At 53.7% G+C, this 16,271-nt stretch overlaps 1 protein-coding gene across 1 annotated transcript; it reads right to left on the bottom strand.

The window, feature by feature from the left end:
* Positions 1 to 1,207: 1,207 nt before the first annotated feature.
* On the bottom strand, positions 1,208 to 14,419 carry PRODH2 (proline dehydrogenase 2). The gene is made up of 11 exons (XM_066209134.1): positions 14,210 to 14,419; positions 13,981 to 14,100; positions 11,708 to 11,898; positions 10,475 to 10,595; positions 9,859 to 9,939; positions 9,685 to 9,765; positions 9,005 to 9,157; positions 8,310 to 8,476; positions 6,087 to 6,197; positions 4,911 to 4,987; positions 1,208 to 3,024 (listed from the first exon to the last, which is right to left on the bottom strand). The coding sequence occupies exons 1-11, from the start codon at positions 14,417 to 14,419 to the stop codon at positions 2,855 to 2,857; spliced, it is 1,482 nt and encodes a 493-aa protein (XP_066065231.1). The 3' UTR covers positions 1,208 to 2,854.
* Between the last annotated feature and the right edge of the window lie 1,852 nt (positions 14,420 to 16,271).

Consider the following 16,271-nt stretch of genomic DNA (forward strand, 5'->3'; position numbering starts at 1 on the left):
TCCCAGTTCTCCCAGTAACAGCTCCCAGTGCTCCTGGTACAATGTCACCAGTGTCCCCATCATTCCCAGTTCTCCCAGTAAGAGCTCCCAGCGCTCCCAGTACAGTGTCACCGGCGTCCCCACCCCCCCAATCCCTCCCAGTCCCTCCCAGTCCCTCCCAGTCCCTCCCAGTCCCCCCAGTCCGAGCCTCCCTCCCCCCCCAGCCCCTCCCCCCTCCCCCCTCCCCCTCTCCAGCGCTCCCGGCCCGTTCCCCTCCCCCCCCCATCCCCCACCCCTCCCCCACCCTCCCCTCCCCCCCCCCCCCGCGGCGGCGCCGCCCCTCCCCCCCCACCTGGAAGATGAAGCTGCTCCAGTTGGCGGGATCCATCTCGCGACAGTCGCGACCGAATCGCGACCGAATCGCGGCCCGGGGAGGAGGAGGGGGAGGGGTGGGGGGGAGGGGGGTGGGGGGAGAGGGTGGGGGAGGGGGCGGGGGGCTCCGCTGAGGGGGGGGGAGGGGAAAGGGGGGGGGGGGGAGGGAGAGCGGCGTGAGGGGAGAGGCGGGCGTGGCTTGGAGGGTGGGCGTGGCCTCCGGCAAGGCGCCGATTGGGCGCGGCGCGCCGGCGGCGGGCGCTGATTGGGAGGGGCGACGCCCGCCACGCCCCCTCGCCTCGGGGGGGGGGGGGAGAAGCCACGCCCACCGCGGCTTTCCCGCCCTCGCCGCCGCCGCGCGCCGCCACAAAATGGAGGCGGCCACGCCCACAACCCCCCCCCCCCTCACAAAACACCGGCGCTGATTGGTCGAGCCGCGCCCACCAGGCGGGACTGACCAATCAGGAGCCGGCGAGGCGGCGGCGCCATGTTGGGAGAGCGTTGTCATGGCAACCGCGGGCGGGCGTTGATTCGCCGAGACCTGAAAGGGGGGGGGGAGGGGAGGACAGCGCGGCCACGCCCCCTCGGCAATAAAACCACGCCCCGTCGCTTCATGAATTATTCATTATTGATTAGTAATGCCACGCCCCCCTCCGCGGTGTTGCGGCCACGCCCTGCGGAGACGCGCCCATTGCGCGGCCACGCCCCCTCCGTGGCCACGCCCTCTCCCGCCGTTTTCCCGCCTTTTTTCTCCCCCCCCCCCCCTCCCCCTCAGGAGCCGCCGCCATTTTGAGCCCCTCCCCCCTCCCCCGGACGGCGCCGAAATCGCCCAAAATTCCCCCAAAATTCCCCCGGAATTACCCAGAATCCTCCGCGGCGCCCCCCAAACCCGTCCCTTTTGTCCCCAAAATCCGCCGTTTTTTCACCCAAAATTCACATTTTTTTCCTCCCTAAAAATTCACATTTTTTTCCACACAAAAAAATTTTCCCCTTTTTCCCTCCCGAAATTCTTTTTCCCCCTAAAATTTCCGTTCCTCCCAAAATTCCCCGAATCATCCCAAAATTCTTTTTTTCCCCCCCCAAAAAAAAATTTCGGGTTTTTGACCAAAATTTCACCTTTTTTCCGCCCCGAAATCACTTTTTATTTTTCCCAAAAATTCCGATTTTTTCACTCAAAATCCTCCAGGCGGGGGGAGGGGATTTATTGGAAAGATTTTTAGGGGATTTTTGGGGAATTTGGGGAAAATTTTTGTCATTTTTTGGGGGAATTTTGGGGGAAATTTGAGGAGAATTTTGGGAAATTTTTTTGGAAATTTTTTTGGATTTTTTTGAAATTTTGGAAGTTTTTTTGGAATTTTTTTGATTTTTTTGGAAGTTTTTTTTTGAGAATTTTTTTGGATTTTTTTGGATTTTTTTGAAATTTTTTGGGATTTTGTTTTGAAAGTTTTTTCTGATTTTTCGGGGGAGATATTTTCGGGAATTTTTTTGGAATTTTTTGGAATTTTTGCGGGATTTTTTTTTGCACATTTTTTGGGAATTTTTGGGGGTTTTTTTGGGGAAATTTTTTTGGGAATCTTTTTTGGAATTTTTGGGAATTTTTGGGGGGAATTTTCGGGATTTTTCAGGAATTCCAAACCTGCCCATGAAGTTTTTTTAAAATTAATTTTAAAAATATTTTTGCATTCAAATTTTGAGATTTTTTCCCCACAAATTCCGGGTTTTTTTTCCCCCAGGAATCTTCCGGAATTCCATAATTTCTCCATGGCCACGCCCAGGGGGCGGAGCCTGCCCCAAAGCTCCGCCCCCAGCCCCTCCCAAAACAATTTTTTTAACCATTTTTAGGTGAATTTTTTTAATTTTCATGCAGAAATTTCGAGAATTTTTTTCCCGGGAATCTTCTGGAATCGCGGGAATTTTTCAGGGTCACGCCCAGGGGCGGAGCCTGCGCCGAAGCTCCGCCCACTGGCGATCCCCAAGGAGAATTTTTAGACGAAATTTTTTGATTTCTCTGTAGAAATTTCGGGATTTTTTCCCGGGAATCTTCTGGAATTTCATGGATTTTCCGGGGTCACGCCCAGGGGGCGGAGCCTGCACCGAAGCCCCGCCCACTGACGATCCCCAAAGAGATTTTTAGACGAAATTTTTTGATTTCTCTGTAGAAATTTCGGGATTTTTTCCCAGGAATCTTCAGGAACTCCGGGAATTTTCTGGGGTCACGCCCAGGGGCGGAGCCTGCGCCAAAGCTCCGCCCACTGACGATCCCCAAAGAGATTTTTAGACGAAATTTTTTGATTTCTCTGTAGAAATTTCGGGATTTTTTCCCGGGAATCTTCTGGAATTTCATGGATTTTCCGGGGTCACGCCCAGGGGGCGGAGCCTGCACCGAAGCCCCGCCCACTGACGATCCCCAAAGAGATTTTTAGATGAAATTTTTTGATTTCTCTGTAGAAATTTCGGGATTTTTTTCCCAGGAATCTTCAAGAATCGCGGGAATTTTTCAGGGTCACGCCCAGGGGCGGAGCCTGCGCCAAAGCTCCGCCCACAGCAGCTCCTTCTCGCGGCGGGCCCCGCCCAGGGCCCCGCGGTTCTCGGCCGCTCTCCGGGCCAGGTAGGGGACGGTCACCTCGGGGGGGCCCAGGGGGACGGATTTGTAGACGGGGAAGCCGCCCGCCCCTGCGGACACGGCCGGGGTCACTCGGGGGCGGCGGGGAAAAAGGCGGCAGTTGGGGGAGAGTTTCTGGGGATTTTTTCGGATTTTTTTCGGATTTTTTACGGATTTTTTTGGGGATTTTTTCGGATTTTTTTCGGATTTTTTTGGGGATTTTTTCGGATTTTTTTCGGATTTTTTACGGATTTTTTGGGATTTTTTCGGATTTTTTTCGGATTTTTTACGGATTTTTTGGGGATTTTTTCGGATTTTTTTCAGATTTTTTACGGATTTTTTTGGGATTTTTTCGGATTTTTTACGGATTTTTTAGGGATTTTTTTTGATTTTTTTCGGATTTTTTACGGATTTTTTTGGGATTTTTTCGGATTTTTTTCGGATTTTTTACGGATTTTTTTGGGGATTTTTTCGGATTTTTTTCGGATTTTTTATGGATTTTTTTTGGGGATTTTTTGGGGATTTTTCGGATTTTTTTCGGATTTTTTACGGATTTTTTTCGGATTTTTTTCGGATTTTTTACGGATTTTTTTGGGGATTTTTTCGGATTTTTTTCGGATTTTTTTTTTTTGGTTTTTTGGGGATTTTTTTTCAGATTTTTTTCCGAATTTTTTTGGGATTTTTTTTTGGAAAATGTTTTCGGACTTTTTTTTTTTTAATTTTGGGGGATTTTTTGGGGATTTTTTTCAGATTTTTTTGGATTTTTTTTTGGAATTTTTTTGGAATTTTTTTTGGAATTTTTTAAGAGTTTTTGGGGATTTTTTTCAAAATTTTTTTGGGGATTTTTTTCAGATTTTTTTCGGATTTTTTTTTGGATTTTTTTTGGATTTTTTTTTTGATTTTTTTTGGATTTTTTTTTTTTTTTTTTAATTTTTTTCGAATTTTTTTCGGAATGTTTTGGGATTTTTTGGGGATTTTTTTCAAAAATTTTTTTGGGATTTTTTTCAAAATTTTTTTGGGACTTTTTTCAAAATTTGTTCGGACTTTTTTTGGAATTTTTTGGGATTTCTTTCGGATTTTTTGGGGATTTTCTTCGATATTTTTTCGGAATTTTTTGGGATTTTTTTCGATTTTTTTCCGGAATGTTTTGGGATTTTTTGAGGATTTTTTTCAGAATTTTTTTCCGGATTTTTAAAGATTTTTTTTTCAGATTTTTTCTGGATTTTTTGGGGATTTTTCTTTAAATTTTTTCAGATTATTTTTTTCGGATTTTTTTTTTGAAATTTTTGGGATTTCGGATTTTTTCTTGGATTATTTTCAGAACTTTTCGGAATTTTTCGGGAATTTTTTTCGCGGGGTTTTTCTTTATAATTTTTCGGGGGGTTTTGGAGATTTTTTTCGGGGGATTTTTGGGGAGATTTGGGGTCACTCAGGGGTCATTTGGAATCACCTGGGGTCACTTGGGGTCATTGGAAAAATTTGGGGATTTTTGGGAAATTTTTTAAAATTACTTTTTGTTAAGTTTGTTTTTTTTTTTCATTTTTTGGATTTTTTTTCTGGATTTTTTTTTTATTATTTTGGAGGGAATTTTGGGGTTTTTTTGGAGAGATTTGGGGTCACTCAAAGGTCATTTGGGGTCACTCGGGGATCATTGGAAAAATTAGAGAAAATTACATAAAATTTGTTCTTAATTTTTGGGGGATTTTTTGTGGGGTTTTTTTGGTAATTTTGGGGGGATTCTTAATTTTTTTTTTAAATTTTTTTCGGGTGGGGTTTTTTTTTGGATTTTTGGGGATTTTTTTGGGTTTTTTGGAATTTTTTTGCGGGGAGGAGTTTTTATTTTTTTAATTTTGGGGGATTTTTTCACTGATTTTGGGGGGGAATTTGGGGTCAAAGGTCACTCAGGGGTCACTCAGGGGTCACTCAGGGGTCACTCAGCGGTCAGTCGGTCACTCACCCAGGGCCAGGCTCAGGTGATCTCCCATCCCCTGGAGTTGAGCGAAGCCCACGGAGCCCGGCGGCAGCCCCGGCAGCCTCGGGGGGGGATTTTGGGGTTAATTTGGGACTTTTTGGGATTTTTTTGGGGGGGCTGGGCCCAAAATTCCCGAATTTCACCCCCAAAAAAATCAGGAAATAAAAAAAAAAAACCAACCGAAATCGCCCAAAAAAAAGATCAAAAAACGGCCGCGAAATTGACCCCAAAATGGACCCAAAATAAACCTAAAAAAGAACCCAAAAATTGCCAAAAATGAACCAGAAAATTACCCCCGAAATTCCCAAAAATTAACACAAAGTTCCAGAAAATTAACCCAAAAATTCACCCAAAAATTCCCAAAAAACGGCCCCGAAATTGACCCCAAAATTCCCGAAAATGAACCCGAAATTGACCCCAAAATTCACGAAAATTAACCTGAAAATGAACCCCAAAATTGCCAAAATTAAACCAAAAATTCCCGAAAATTAACCCAAAAATTGACCCCAAAATTCCCGCGAATTAACCGTAAAATTCCCAAAAATGAACCCAAAAATTGCCAAAAATGAACCCAAGATTAACTCAAAAATCCCAAAAATGAACCCAAAATAAACATAAAAATTAACCCCAAAATTGCCAAAAATTAACCAAAAATTAACCCAGAATTCCCAAAAATTACCCCAAAATTAACCCAGAAATTGACCAAAAATTGCCAAAAAGGAACCCCAAAATTAACCCAAAATTCCCGAAAATTAACCCCAAAATTCACCAAAAAAGTCCCCAAAATTGACCCCAAAATTCCCGAAAATTAACCCAAAAATTAACCTTAAAATTCCCAAAAAAGTCCCCAAAAATAATCTCAAAATTCCCAAAAATTAACCCATAAACTCCCAAAAATGAACCCAAAAATTGCCAAAAATGAACCCAAAAATGAATCCAAAATTCCCAAAAATTAACCAAAAAAACTAACCCCAAAATTCCCAAAAATGAACCCAAAAATTTAACCCAAAACTAATTTAAAATTCCCTTTTAAAGTCCCCCAAAAATTCCCCAAAAAATCCCAAAAAATTCCCAAAAATTCCCAAAAAATTCCCAAAAAAATCTCCCAAAATTCCCGAAACCTTTTTGCCCCAAAATCCCCGGAATTCTCCCCAAATTTACCGCTCCAGAGCAGCCAGAGCCGAGCCCTCGTTGTGCGTGGCCACCATGAGCGAGAGGCGCGAGCCCGGCCGGGCCGCGGCGGCCAGGAGCAGCTCCAGGCAGCGATGGTAGCTGGGAGAGACCCAAAAATCACCGAAATCCACCCAAAATCCACCAAAATCCACCGAAAATCCACCCAAAATTCATCCCAAAATCCACCCAAAATTCATCCCAAATTTATCCCAAATTCACACAAAATTTACCCAAAATTCATCCCAAAATTCACCCAAAATTCATCCCAAAATTTACCCCAAATCCACCCAAAATTCATCCCAAAATTTACCCCAAATTCATCCCAAATTCATCCCAAAATTCATCCAAAAATTCATCCCAAAATTCATCCCAAATTTCACCCAAAATTCATCCCAAATTCATCCCAAATTTCACCCAAAATTCATCCCAAATTCATCCCAAAATTCACCCAAATCCACCCAAAATTCATCCCAAATTCATCCCAAATTCATCCCAAAATTCATCCCAAAATTCATCCCAAAATTTACCCCAAAATTCATCCCAAAATTCACCCAAAATTCACCCAAATCCACCCAAAATTCATCCCAAAATTCACCCAAAATTCATCCCAAAATCCACTGAAAATTCATCCCAAAATTCATCCCAAAATTCATCCCAAAATTCATCCCAAAATTCACCCAAAATTCACCCCAAAAATCACCCAAATACACCCAAAATTCACCCAAAATTCACCCAAAATTCACCCAAAATTCATCCCAAAATTCACCCCAAAATTCATCCCAAATTCATCCCAAAATTCACCCAAAATTCACCCCAAAATTCACCCCAAAATTCACCCCAAAATTCACCCAAAATTCACCCAAAATTCATCCCAAAATTCACCCAAAATTCACCCAAAATTCATCCCAAATTCATCCAAAATTCATCCCAAAATTCACCCAAAATTCACCCCAAAATTCACCCAAAATTCATCCCAAATTCATCCAAAATTCACCCAAAATTCATCCAAAATTCATCCCAAAATTCACCCCAAATCCACCCAAAATTCATCCCAAATTCATCCCAAATTCACCCAAAATTCACCCAAAAATTCATCCCAAATTCACCCAAAATTCACCCAAAATTCACCCCAAATTCATCCCAAAATTCATCCCAAAATTCACCCCAAATTCATCCCAAATTCATCCCAAATTTCACCCAAAATTCATCCCAAATTCATCCCAAAATTCATCCCAAATTCACCCAAAATTCATCCCAAAATTTACCCCAAAATTCATCCCAAAATTCATCCCAAATTCATCCCAAAATTCACCCAAAATTCATCCCAAAATTCATCCCAAAATTCACCCCAAATTCATCCCAAAATTCACCCCAAAATTCACCCAAAATTCATCCCAAATTCATCCCAAATCCACCCAAAATTCACCCAAAATTCACCCAAAATTCACCCCAAAATTCACCCAAAATTCATCCCAAATTCATCCCAAAATTCATCCCAAATTCACCCAAAATTCACCCAAAATTTACCCAAAATTCATCCCAAATTCATCCCAAAATTTACCCCAAATTCATCCCAAAATTCACCCAAATTCACCCAAAATTCATCCCAAAATTTACCCCAAAATTCATCCCAAAATTCATTCCAAAATTCATCCCAAATTCACCCAAAATTCATCCCAAATTCATCCCAAATTCATCCCAAAATTCATCCCAAATTCACCCAAAATTCATCCCAAAATTCACCCAAAATCCACCCAAAATTCATCCCAAATTCATCCCAAAATTCATCCCAAAATTCACCCAAAGATCATCCCAAAATTCATCATAAATTCACCCCAAAATTCACCCAAAATTCATCCCAAAATTCATCCCAAATTCACCCAAAATTCATCCCAAAATTCACCCAAAATTCACCCAAAATTCATCCCAAAATTCATCCAAAATTCATCCCAAAATTCATCCAAAATCCACCCAAAATTCACCCAAAATTCATCCCAAAATTCATCCCAAAATTCATCCAAAATCCACCCAAAATCCACCCAAAATTCATCCCAAAATTCATCCCAAAATTCACCCAAAATTCCCTAAAATTCCCCAAAATGAACCAAAAATCCCCAAAATCCCCCAAATTTTCCGAAATTCCCCCAAATTCTCCCAAATTCCCCCCAAATTTCCCCCCCCAAATCCCGGGAATTCAGCCCACCCCCTCACCTGGCCGACGTCTCCTCAGGTGAGCCCCAGGTGGGGGCGGGGCAACCCCGGGCCCGGGCCCGCCCCTGCTCCTGGGCCAGGTAAGCCCCGCGCACCAACTTCACCCCGCAGCTGAGCCCGGCCACGCCCACCTGGGCCAGGTGAGCGCTCAGGTGAGCCTCGGTGGCCTGGGGGAGGGGACGCAGGTGAGCCCAGGTGAGCCCAGGTGAGCCCAGGTGAGCCCAGGTGTGCCCAGGTGTGTCCAGGTGTGTCCCAGGTGTGTCCAGGTGTGTCCAGGTGTGTCCCAGGTGTGTCCAGGTGTGCCCAGGTGTGTCCCAGGTACCTCCAGGTGTGTCCCAGGTGTCCCCAGGTGTGTCCCAGGTACCCCAGAATGAGGCTCAGGGACCCTCCAGGTGTGTCCCAGGTGTGTCTCAGGTGTGCTCAGGTACCTCCAGGTGTGTCCCAGGTGTGTCTCAGGTGTGCTCAGGTACCTCCAGGTGTGTCCCAGGTGTCCCCAGGTGTGTCTCACCTGTCCCAGGTGTGTCCCCAGGTGTGTTCTATCCCCCCCAGGTGTGCCCAGGTGTGTCTCACCTGTCCCAGGTGTGTCCCCAGGTGTGTTCTATCCCCCCCAGGTGTGCCCAGGTGTGTCTCACCTGTCCCAGGTGTGTCCCCAGGTGTGTTCTATCCCCCCCCCAGGTGTCCCCAGGTGCGCTCACCCTCAGGTAAGCCTGCCAGGTGCTCCAGACCCAGGCGCGCGGCCCCGCCCGGTTGTGCCGCCACATGAGCCCCCAGGTGAGGCAGGTGAGGGCGGCGTTCAGGTGCGACATCTCCGCGTCCACCAGCAGCTGCACGCCCCCGGCCACGGCCGCCTGCGGCGACAGGTGAGCGCCAGGTGTGTCCCAGGTAACCACAGGTGAGCCCAGGTGTGTCCAGGTGAGCGCCAGGTGTGTCCCAGGTGTCCCCAGGTGTGTCCAGGTGTGTCCCAGGTGTGTCCAGGTGTCCCCAGGTGTCCCCAGGTGTCCCCAGGTGTGTCCAGGTGTCCCCAGGTGTCCCCAGGTGTGTCCCAGGTGTCCCCAGGTGTGTCCCAGGTGTCCCCAGGTGTGTCCAGCTGTCTCCAGGTGTCCCCAGGTGTCCCCAGGTGTGTCCCAGGTGTGTCCAGCTGTCTCCAGGTGTCCCCAGGTGTGCCCAGGTGTCCCCAGGTGTGTCCCAGGTGTCCCCAGCTGTCCCCAGGTGTCCCCAGGTGTGCCCAGGTGTGCCCAGGTGTGTCCCAGGTGTCCCCAGGTGTCCCCAGGTGTGTCCCAGGTGTCCCCAGGTGTGTCCCAGGTGTCTCCAGGTGTCCCCAGGTGTCCCCAGGTGTCCCCAGGTGTGCCCAGGTGTGTCCAGGTGTGTCCCTCACCTGCACCACCTCCTCCAGCCTCCCCAGGCCCCTCCCCAGGTGTTCGTTCTCGGCCGGGCTGAGCCAGGTGAGCGCCGGCACCTGCGGGAGGGGGCGGGGACACAGGTAAAAGGGGCGTGGCACAGGTAAAAGAGGCGTGGCTCAAATAAAAGGGGCGTGGTCAATGCGGCTTACCTGGCCTCCCAACATGGCCGCCACTTCGTCCGGGTTAAGCCCCGCCCCTTCCGGCTCGGCCAATCGCTGCGAGATTTTCTCCTGGGGGGGGGGGGGCGTGGCCAGAGAGAGAACTCACCTGAGGGCTCACCTGCCCCATAGATCCCTCACCTGCCCCACGGATCCCTCACCTGCCCCACAGATCCCTCACCTGCCCCATAGATCCCTCACCTGCCCCATAGATCCCTCACCTGCCCCACAGATCCCTCACCTGCCCCATAGATCCCTCACCTGCCCCACTGAGGCCTCACCTGCCCCACGGATCCCTCACCTGCCCCACAGATCCCTCACCTGCCCCACAGATCCCTCACCTGCCCCACGGATCCCTCACCTGCCCCATAGATCCCTCACCTGCCCCACAGATCCCTCACCTGCCCCACGGATCCCTCACCTGCCCCATGGATCCCTCACCTGCCCCATTGATCCCTCAGTGCCCCATAGATCTTGTCCTCCATCCCCGCCCCATAGATCCTGCCCCACAGATCCATCCCGCCCCACGGATCCCTCACCTGCCCCATAGATCTTGTCCTCCATCCCCACCCCACAGATCCCGCCCCACAGATCCCGCCCCACTCACGCAGAGGGCGTGGCTCAGCAGCGCCGTCACCTTGAGCTGCATGGCGGGTCGGGGGCCCGAGGCGGCCGCCAGCCCCACACATTCCAGCGCCGCCCCACGGTTCCGCTCGAACCACGCCTCGCTGCCCCACGGCGCGCCCCACGGCCCCGCCGTGACCCACAGGTGAGCTCTAAACCCCGGTAGGGCCCCCCGCGCTCACCCCATAGGTGACCCCAAAACTGCCCCATAGGTGACCCCAAAGCCGCCCCACAAGTGACCCCAAAACTGCCCCATAAGTGACCCCAAAGCCGCCCCATAAGTGACCCCAAAGCCGCCCCACAGGTGACCCCAAAGCCGCCCCATAAGCGACCCCAAAGCCGCCCCACAAGTGACCCCAAAACTGCCCCACAAGTGACCCCAAAGCCGCCCCATAAGTGACCCCAAAGCCGCCCCCCAGGCGCCCCCACTCACCCCATAAGTGACCCCAAAGCCGCCCCATAACTGACCCCAAAGCCGCCCCACAAGTGACCCCAAAGCCGCCCCCAAAACTGCCCCATAGGTGACCCCAAAGCCGCCCCACAAGTGACCCCAAAACTGCCCCATAGGTGACCCCAAGGCTGCCCCACAAGTGACCCCAAAGCCGCCCCACAAGTGACCCCAAAGCCGCCCCACAAGTGACCCCAAAGCCGCCCCATAAGTGACCCCAAAGCTGCCCCACAAGTGACCCCAAAGCTGCCCCACAAGTGACCCCAAAGCCGCCCCACAAGTGACCCCAAAGCCGCCCCATAAGTGACCCCAAAGCCGCCCCACAAGTGACCCCAAAACTGCCCCACAAGTGACCCCAAAACTGCCCCACAAGTGACCCCAAAGCCGCCCCACAAGTGACCCCAAAGCCGCCCCACAAGTGACCCCAAAACTGCCCCATAAGTGACCTCCAAAGCTGCCCCATAGGTGACCCCAAAGCCACCCCATAAGTGACTCCAAAGCCGCCCCCAAAACTGCCCCATAAGTGACCCCAAAGCCGCCCTATAGGTGACCCCAAAGCTGCCCCACAAGTGACCCCAAAGCTGCCCCATAGATGACCCCAAAACTGCCCCATAACTGACCCCAAAACCGCCCCACAAGTGACCCCAAGGCCGCCCCACAAGTGACCCCAAAGCCGCCCCACAAGTGACCCCAAGGCCGCCCCACAAGTGACCCCAAAGCCGCCCCACAAGTGACCCCAAGGCCGCCCCCCAGGCGCCCCGCACTCACCCCTGGCCCTCGGGCCCCTCTCCCTCGATGGGCAGCGCCAGCATGAGGCGCAGACCCCGAGCCCGCAGGCGCCGGGCCAGGCCCCGCACGGCCTCGGGGCTCCGGCCCACGGCAAAATGGCCCCACAGGGTGACGGAGAGCAGAGCCCGCCACACGTGCGCGCCCAAAATCCGCCGCGACGCCCGCAGGAACTGGGGGGAGAGAGGGGGAAAGGTGTGGGGAGGGATGGGGAAAATGGCGGAAAGGGTGAGGGGGGAAAATGGCGGAAAGGGTGAGGGGGGAAAATGGCGGCGGAGGGTGAGGGGGGAAAATGGCGGAAAGGGTGAGGGGGGAAAATGGCGGGAAAGGGTGAGGGGGGAAAATGGCGGAAAAGGGTGAGGGGGGAAAATGGCGGCGGAGGGTGAGGGGGGAAAATGGCGGAAAGGGTGAGGGGAAGAAAAGGGGCAGAGGTCGCATTTTGGGTCTCGGGGTCTCGCTGTGGGGCCGGGCTCTCGCTATGGCTCTCGCTATGGGTCTCGCTATGGGTCGCGCTGTGGGTCTCGCTATGGCTCTCTCTATGGGTCGCGCTCTCTCTGTGGGTCTCGCTATGGGTCGCGCTGTGGGTCGCGCTGTGGGGCCGGGATCTCGCTATGGGTCTCGCTATGGGTCTCGCTATGGGTCGCGCTGTGGGTCTCGCTATGGGTCACGCTCTCTCTATGGGTCGCGCTATGGGTCGCGCGGTGGGTCCAGGCTCTCTCTATGGGTCTCTCTATGGGTCTCGCTATGGGTCTCGCTATGGGTCTCGCTATGGGTCACGCTCTCTCTATGGGTCGCGCTGTGGGTCGCGCGGTGGGTCCAGGCTCTCTCTATGGGTCTCTCTATGGGTCTCGCTGTGGGTCGCGCTCTCTCTATGGGTCGCGCTCTCTCTATGGCTCTCGCTATGGGTCGCGCTGTGGGTCTCGCTGTGGGTCGCGCTCTCTCTATGGGTCGCGCTCTCTCTATGGCTCTCTCTATGGGTCTCTCTATGGCTCTCGCTATGGGTCTCGCTCTCTCTATGGGTCGCGCTCTCTCTATGACTCTCGCTATGGGTCGCGCTGTGGGTCTCGCTGTGGGTCGCGCTCTCTCTATGGGTCGCGCTCTCTCTATGGCTCTCGCTATGGGTCTCGCTCTCTCTATGGGTCGCGCTGTGGGTCGCGCTGTGGGGCCGGGCTCTCGCTATGGGTCTCGCTCTCTCTATGGGTCGCGCTGTGGGTCGCGCTGTGGGGCCGGGCTCTCGCTATGGGTCTCTCTATGGCTCTCTCTATGGGTCTCGCTATGGGTCGCACTCTCGCTATGGCTCTCGCTATGGGTCGCGCTGTGGGGCCGGGCTCTCTCTATGGGGCCGGGCTCTCTCTATGGGTCTCGCTATGGGTTTCGCTGTGGGTCGCGCTGTGGGGCCGGGCTCTCGCTATGGGTCTCGCTATGGGTCTCTCTATGGGTCTCTCTGTGGGTTGCGCTCTCGCTATGGGGCCGGGCTCTCTCTATGGCTCTGTCTATGGGTCGCGCTCTCTCTATGGGTCTCGCTCTCTCTATGGGTCGCGCTGTGGCTCTCACTATGGGTCGCACTCTCGCTGTGGGTCTCTCTATGGGTCGCGCTGTGGGTCGCGCTCTCTCTGTGGGTCGCGCTCTCTCTATGGGTCGCGCTCTCTCTATGGGTCTCGCTATGGGTCGCGCTATGGGTCTCGCTCTCTCTATGGGTCTCGCTATGGGGCCGGGCTCTCTCTATGGGGCCGGGCTCTCTCTATGGGTCTCGCTATGGGTCGCGTTCTCTCTGTGGGTCGCGCTGTGGGGCCGGGCTCTCTCTATGGGGCCGTGCTCTCTCTATGGCTCTCGCTATGGGTCGCACTCTCGCTGTGGGTCGCGCTCTCTCTATGGGGCCGGGCTCTCGCTATGGGTCGCGCTGTGGGTCGCGCTCTCTCTATGGGGCCGGGCTCTCTCTATGGCTCTCTCTATGGGTCGCGCTGTGGCTCTCGCTATGGGTCGCACTCTCGCTGTGGGTCGCGCTCTCTCTATGGGGCCGGGCTCTCTCTATGGCTCTCGCTATGGGTCGCACTCTCGCTGTGGGTCGCGCTCTCTCTATGGGGCCGGGCTCTCGCTATGGGTCGCGCTGTGGGTCGCGCTCTCTCTATGGGGCCGGGCTCTCTCTCTGGGTCTCGCTATGAGTCGCGTTCTCTCTGTGGGTCGCGCTATGGGGCCGGGCTCTCTCTATGGGTCCGGGCTCTCTCTATGGGTCGCGCTGTGGGTCGCGCTCTCACCGCCTCGGGGTCCCGCTGCAGCCGGGGGTGGCCGCACAGGCCCAGCACCAGCAGCCCCCGCAGCAGCTCCCACGGCCCCAGCGCCGCCAGCGCCGCGCCCGCCCTCACCTGCGCCTGCACCTGCCCCACGGATCGCCCCACGGACCCCCCCTGCCCCACGGATCGCCCCACGGACCCCCCCTGCCCCACGGACCCCCCCACGGATCGCCCCTGCCCCACAGAACCCCACAAGGGGCCGCTCCAAGCTTTGGTCCGTCCCTGCCCCACAGATCTCCCCATGAACCCGCTCAGGGAGCTCCCCTGCCCCATAGATCTCATCAGGGCTCTCCCCTGCCCCATAGATCCCCACGGGGGGCCGCTCCAAGCTTTGGTCCGTCCCTGCCCCACAGATCGGTTCCCAGACCCTCCCTGCCCCATAGATTTCCCCAGGGACCCCCATTGCCCCATAGATCGGCTCCCGGAGCCTCCCTGCCCCACAGATCGACCCATAAACCCCCACAGGGACACTCTCTGCCCCATAGATCTCATCAGGGACGCTCCCTGCCCCACAGATCGCCCCAGGGACCCCCATTGCCCCACAGATCGACCCCCAGACCCTCCCTGCCCCATAGATCGACCCCCGGATCCTCCCTGCCCCACAGATTGACACTCGGAGCTTCCCTGCCCCACAGATCGACCCCCGGACCCTCCCTGCCCCACAGATTGACCCCCGGATCCTCCCTGCCCCACAGATCGACCCATAAACCCCCACAGGGACACTCTCTGCCCCATAGATCTCATCAGGGACGCTCCCTGCCCCACAGATCGCCCCAGGGACCCCCATTGCCCCACAGATCGACCCCCAGACCCTCCCTGCCCCATAGATCGACCCCCGGACCCTCCCTGCCCCACAGATTGACCCCCGGATCCTCCCTGCCCCACAGATTGACCCATAAACCCCCACAGGGACACTCTCTGCCCCATAGATCTCATCAGGGACGCTCCCTGCCCCACAGATCGCCCCAGGGACCCCCATTGCCCCACAGATCGACCCCCAGACCCTCCCTGCCCCATAAATCGACCCCCGGATCCTCCCTGCCCCACAGATTGACACTCAGAGCTTCCCTGCCCCACAGATTGACACTCAGAGCTTCCCTGCCCCACAGATTGACCCCCAGATCCTCTCTGCCCCACAGATTGACACTCAGAGCTTCCCTGCCCCATGGATTGACACTCGGAGCTTCCCTGCCCCACAGATCGACCCCCGGATCCTCCCTGCCCCACAGATCGACCCCCAGATCCTCCCTGCCCCACAGATCGACCCCCAGACCCTCCCTGCCCCATAAATCGACCCCCGGATCCTCCCTGCCCCACAGATTGACACTCAGAGCTTCCCTGCCCCACAGATTGACACTCAGAGCTTCCCTGCCCCACAGATTGACCCCCAGATCCTCTCTGCCCCACAGATTGACACTCAGAGCTTCCCTGCCCCATGGATTGACACTCGGAGCTTCCCTGCCCCACAGATCGACCCCCGGATCCTCCCTGCCCCACAGATCGACCCCCAGATCCTCCCTGCCCCACAGATTGACCCCCAGACCCTCCCTGCCCCACAGATTGACCCCCAGATCCTCTCTGCCCCACAGATTGACACTCAGAGCTTCCCTGCCCCATAAATCGACTCCCGGACCCTCCCTGCCCCACAGATTGACCCCCAGACCCTCCCAGCCCCACAGATCGCCCCAGGAACCCCCATTGCCCCATAGATTTCCCCCCGGATCCTCTCTGCCCCACAGATCTCCCCCCAGACCCCCCCAGCCCCACAAGTCCCCTCAGGGCGCCCCATTGCCCCATGGCGGCAGCGGCAGCGAGCCGGGGGGGGCGGGGGGAGGAGAGGTTTGGAATTTATCATTAACGGGGTTAATTAGTGAGGGATTAATGAGGGGGGAGGGGAGGAGCCCCTCCCCCAGCCCCTCCCCCAGCCCCTCCCCCAGCCCGGTCACTCATTAACGAGGGAGGTTTTTAATGAGTGATTAATGACCGAGGGAGTTCTGGGGAAAAACCGCGGGAGAACCCTTGGGGGAGGGGCGTCTCCTCGTCGCTCGTTAACGAGGGGCGTGGCTCATTCATTAATTAATTAGCGAAGGTCTTCGTCGCTCAATTAATTCCCCTCGCGACGGAACGAACGAGATTCGTTTGGAGGGGGGAGGGGGGGAAGTTATGGGGCAGGGGACGCCCCTCCCCCCCCCCCGGCTGCCCAATTAATAAACCGCTAATTAATGAGGGATTTGAGGTAATTAACGGGCGGTTTA

The sequence above is a fragment of the Chamaea fasciata genome, unplaced genomic scaffold (genome assembly GCF_029207755.1).
Source record: "Chamaea fasciata isolate MVZ Bird 193981 ecotype frontalis unplaced genomic scaffold, bChaFas1.0.hap1 SCAF_682, whole genome shotgun sequence".
Classification (NCBI taxonomy): domain Eukaryota; kingdom Metazoa; phylum Chordata; class Aves; order Passeriformes; family Sylviidae; genus Chamaea; species Chamaea fasciata.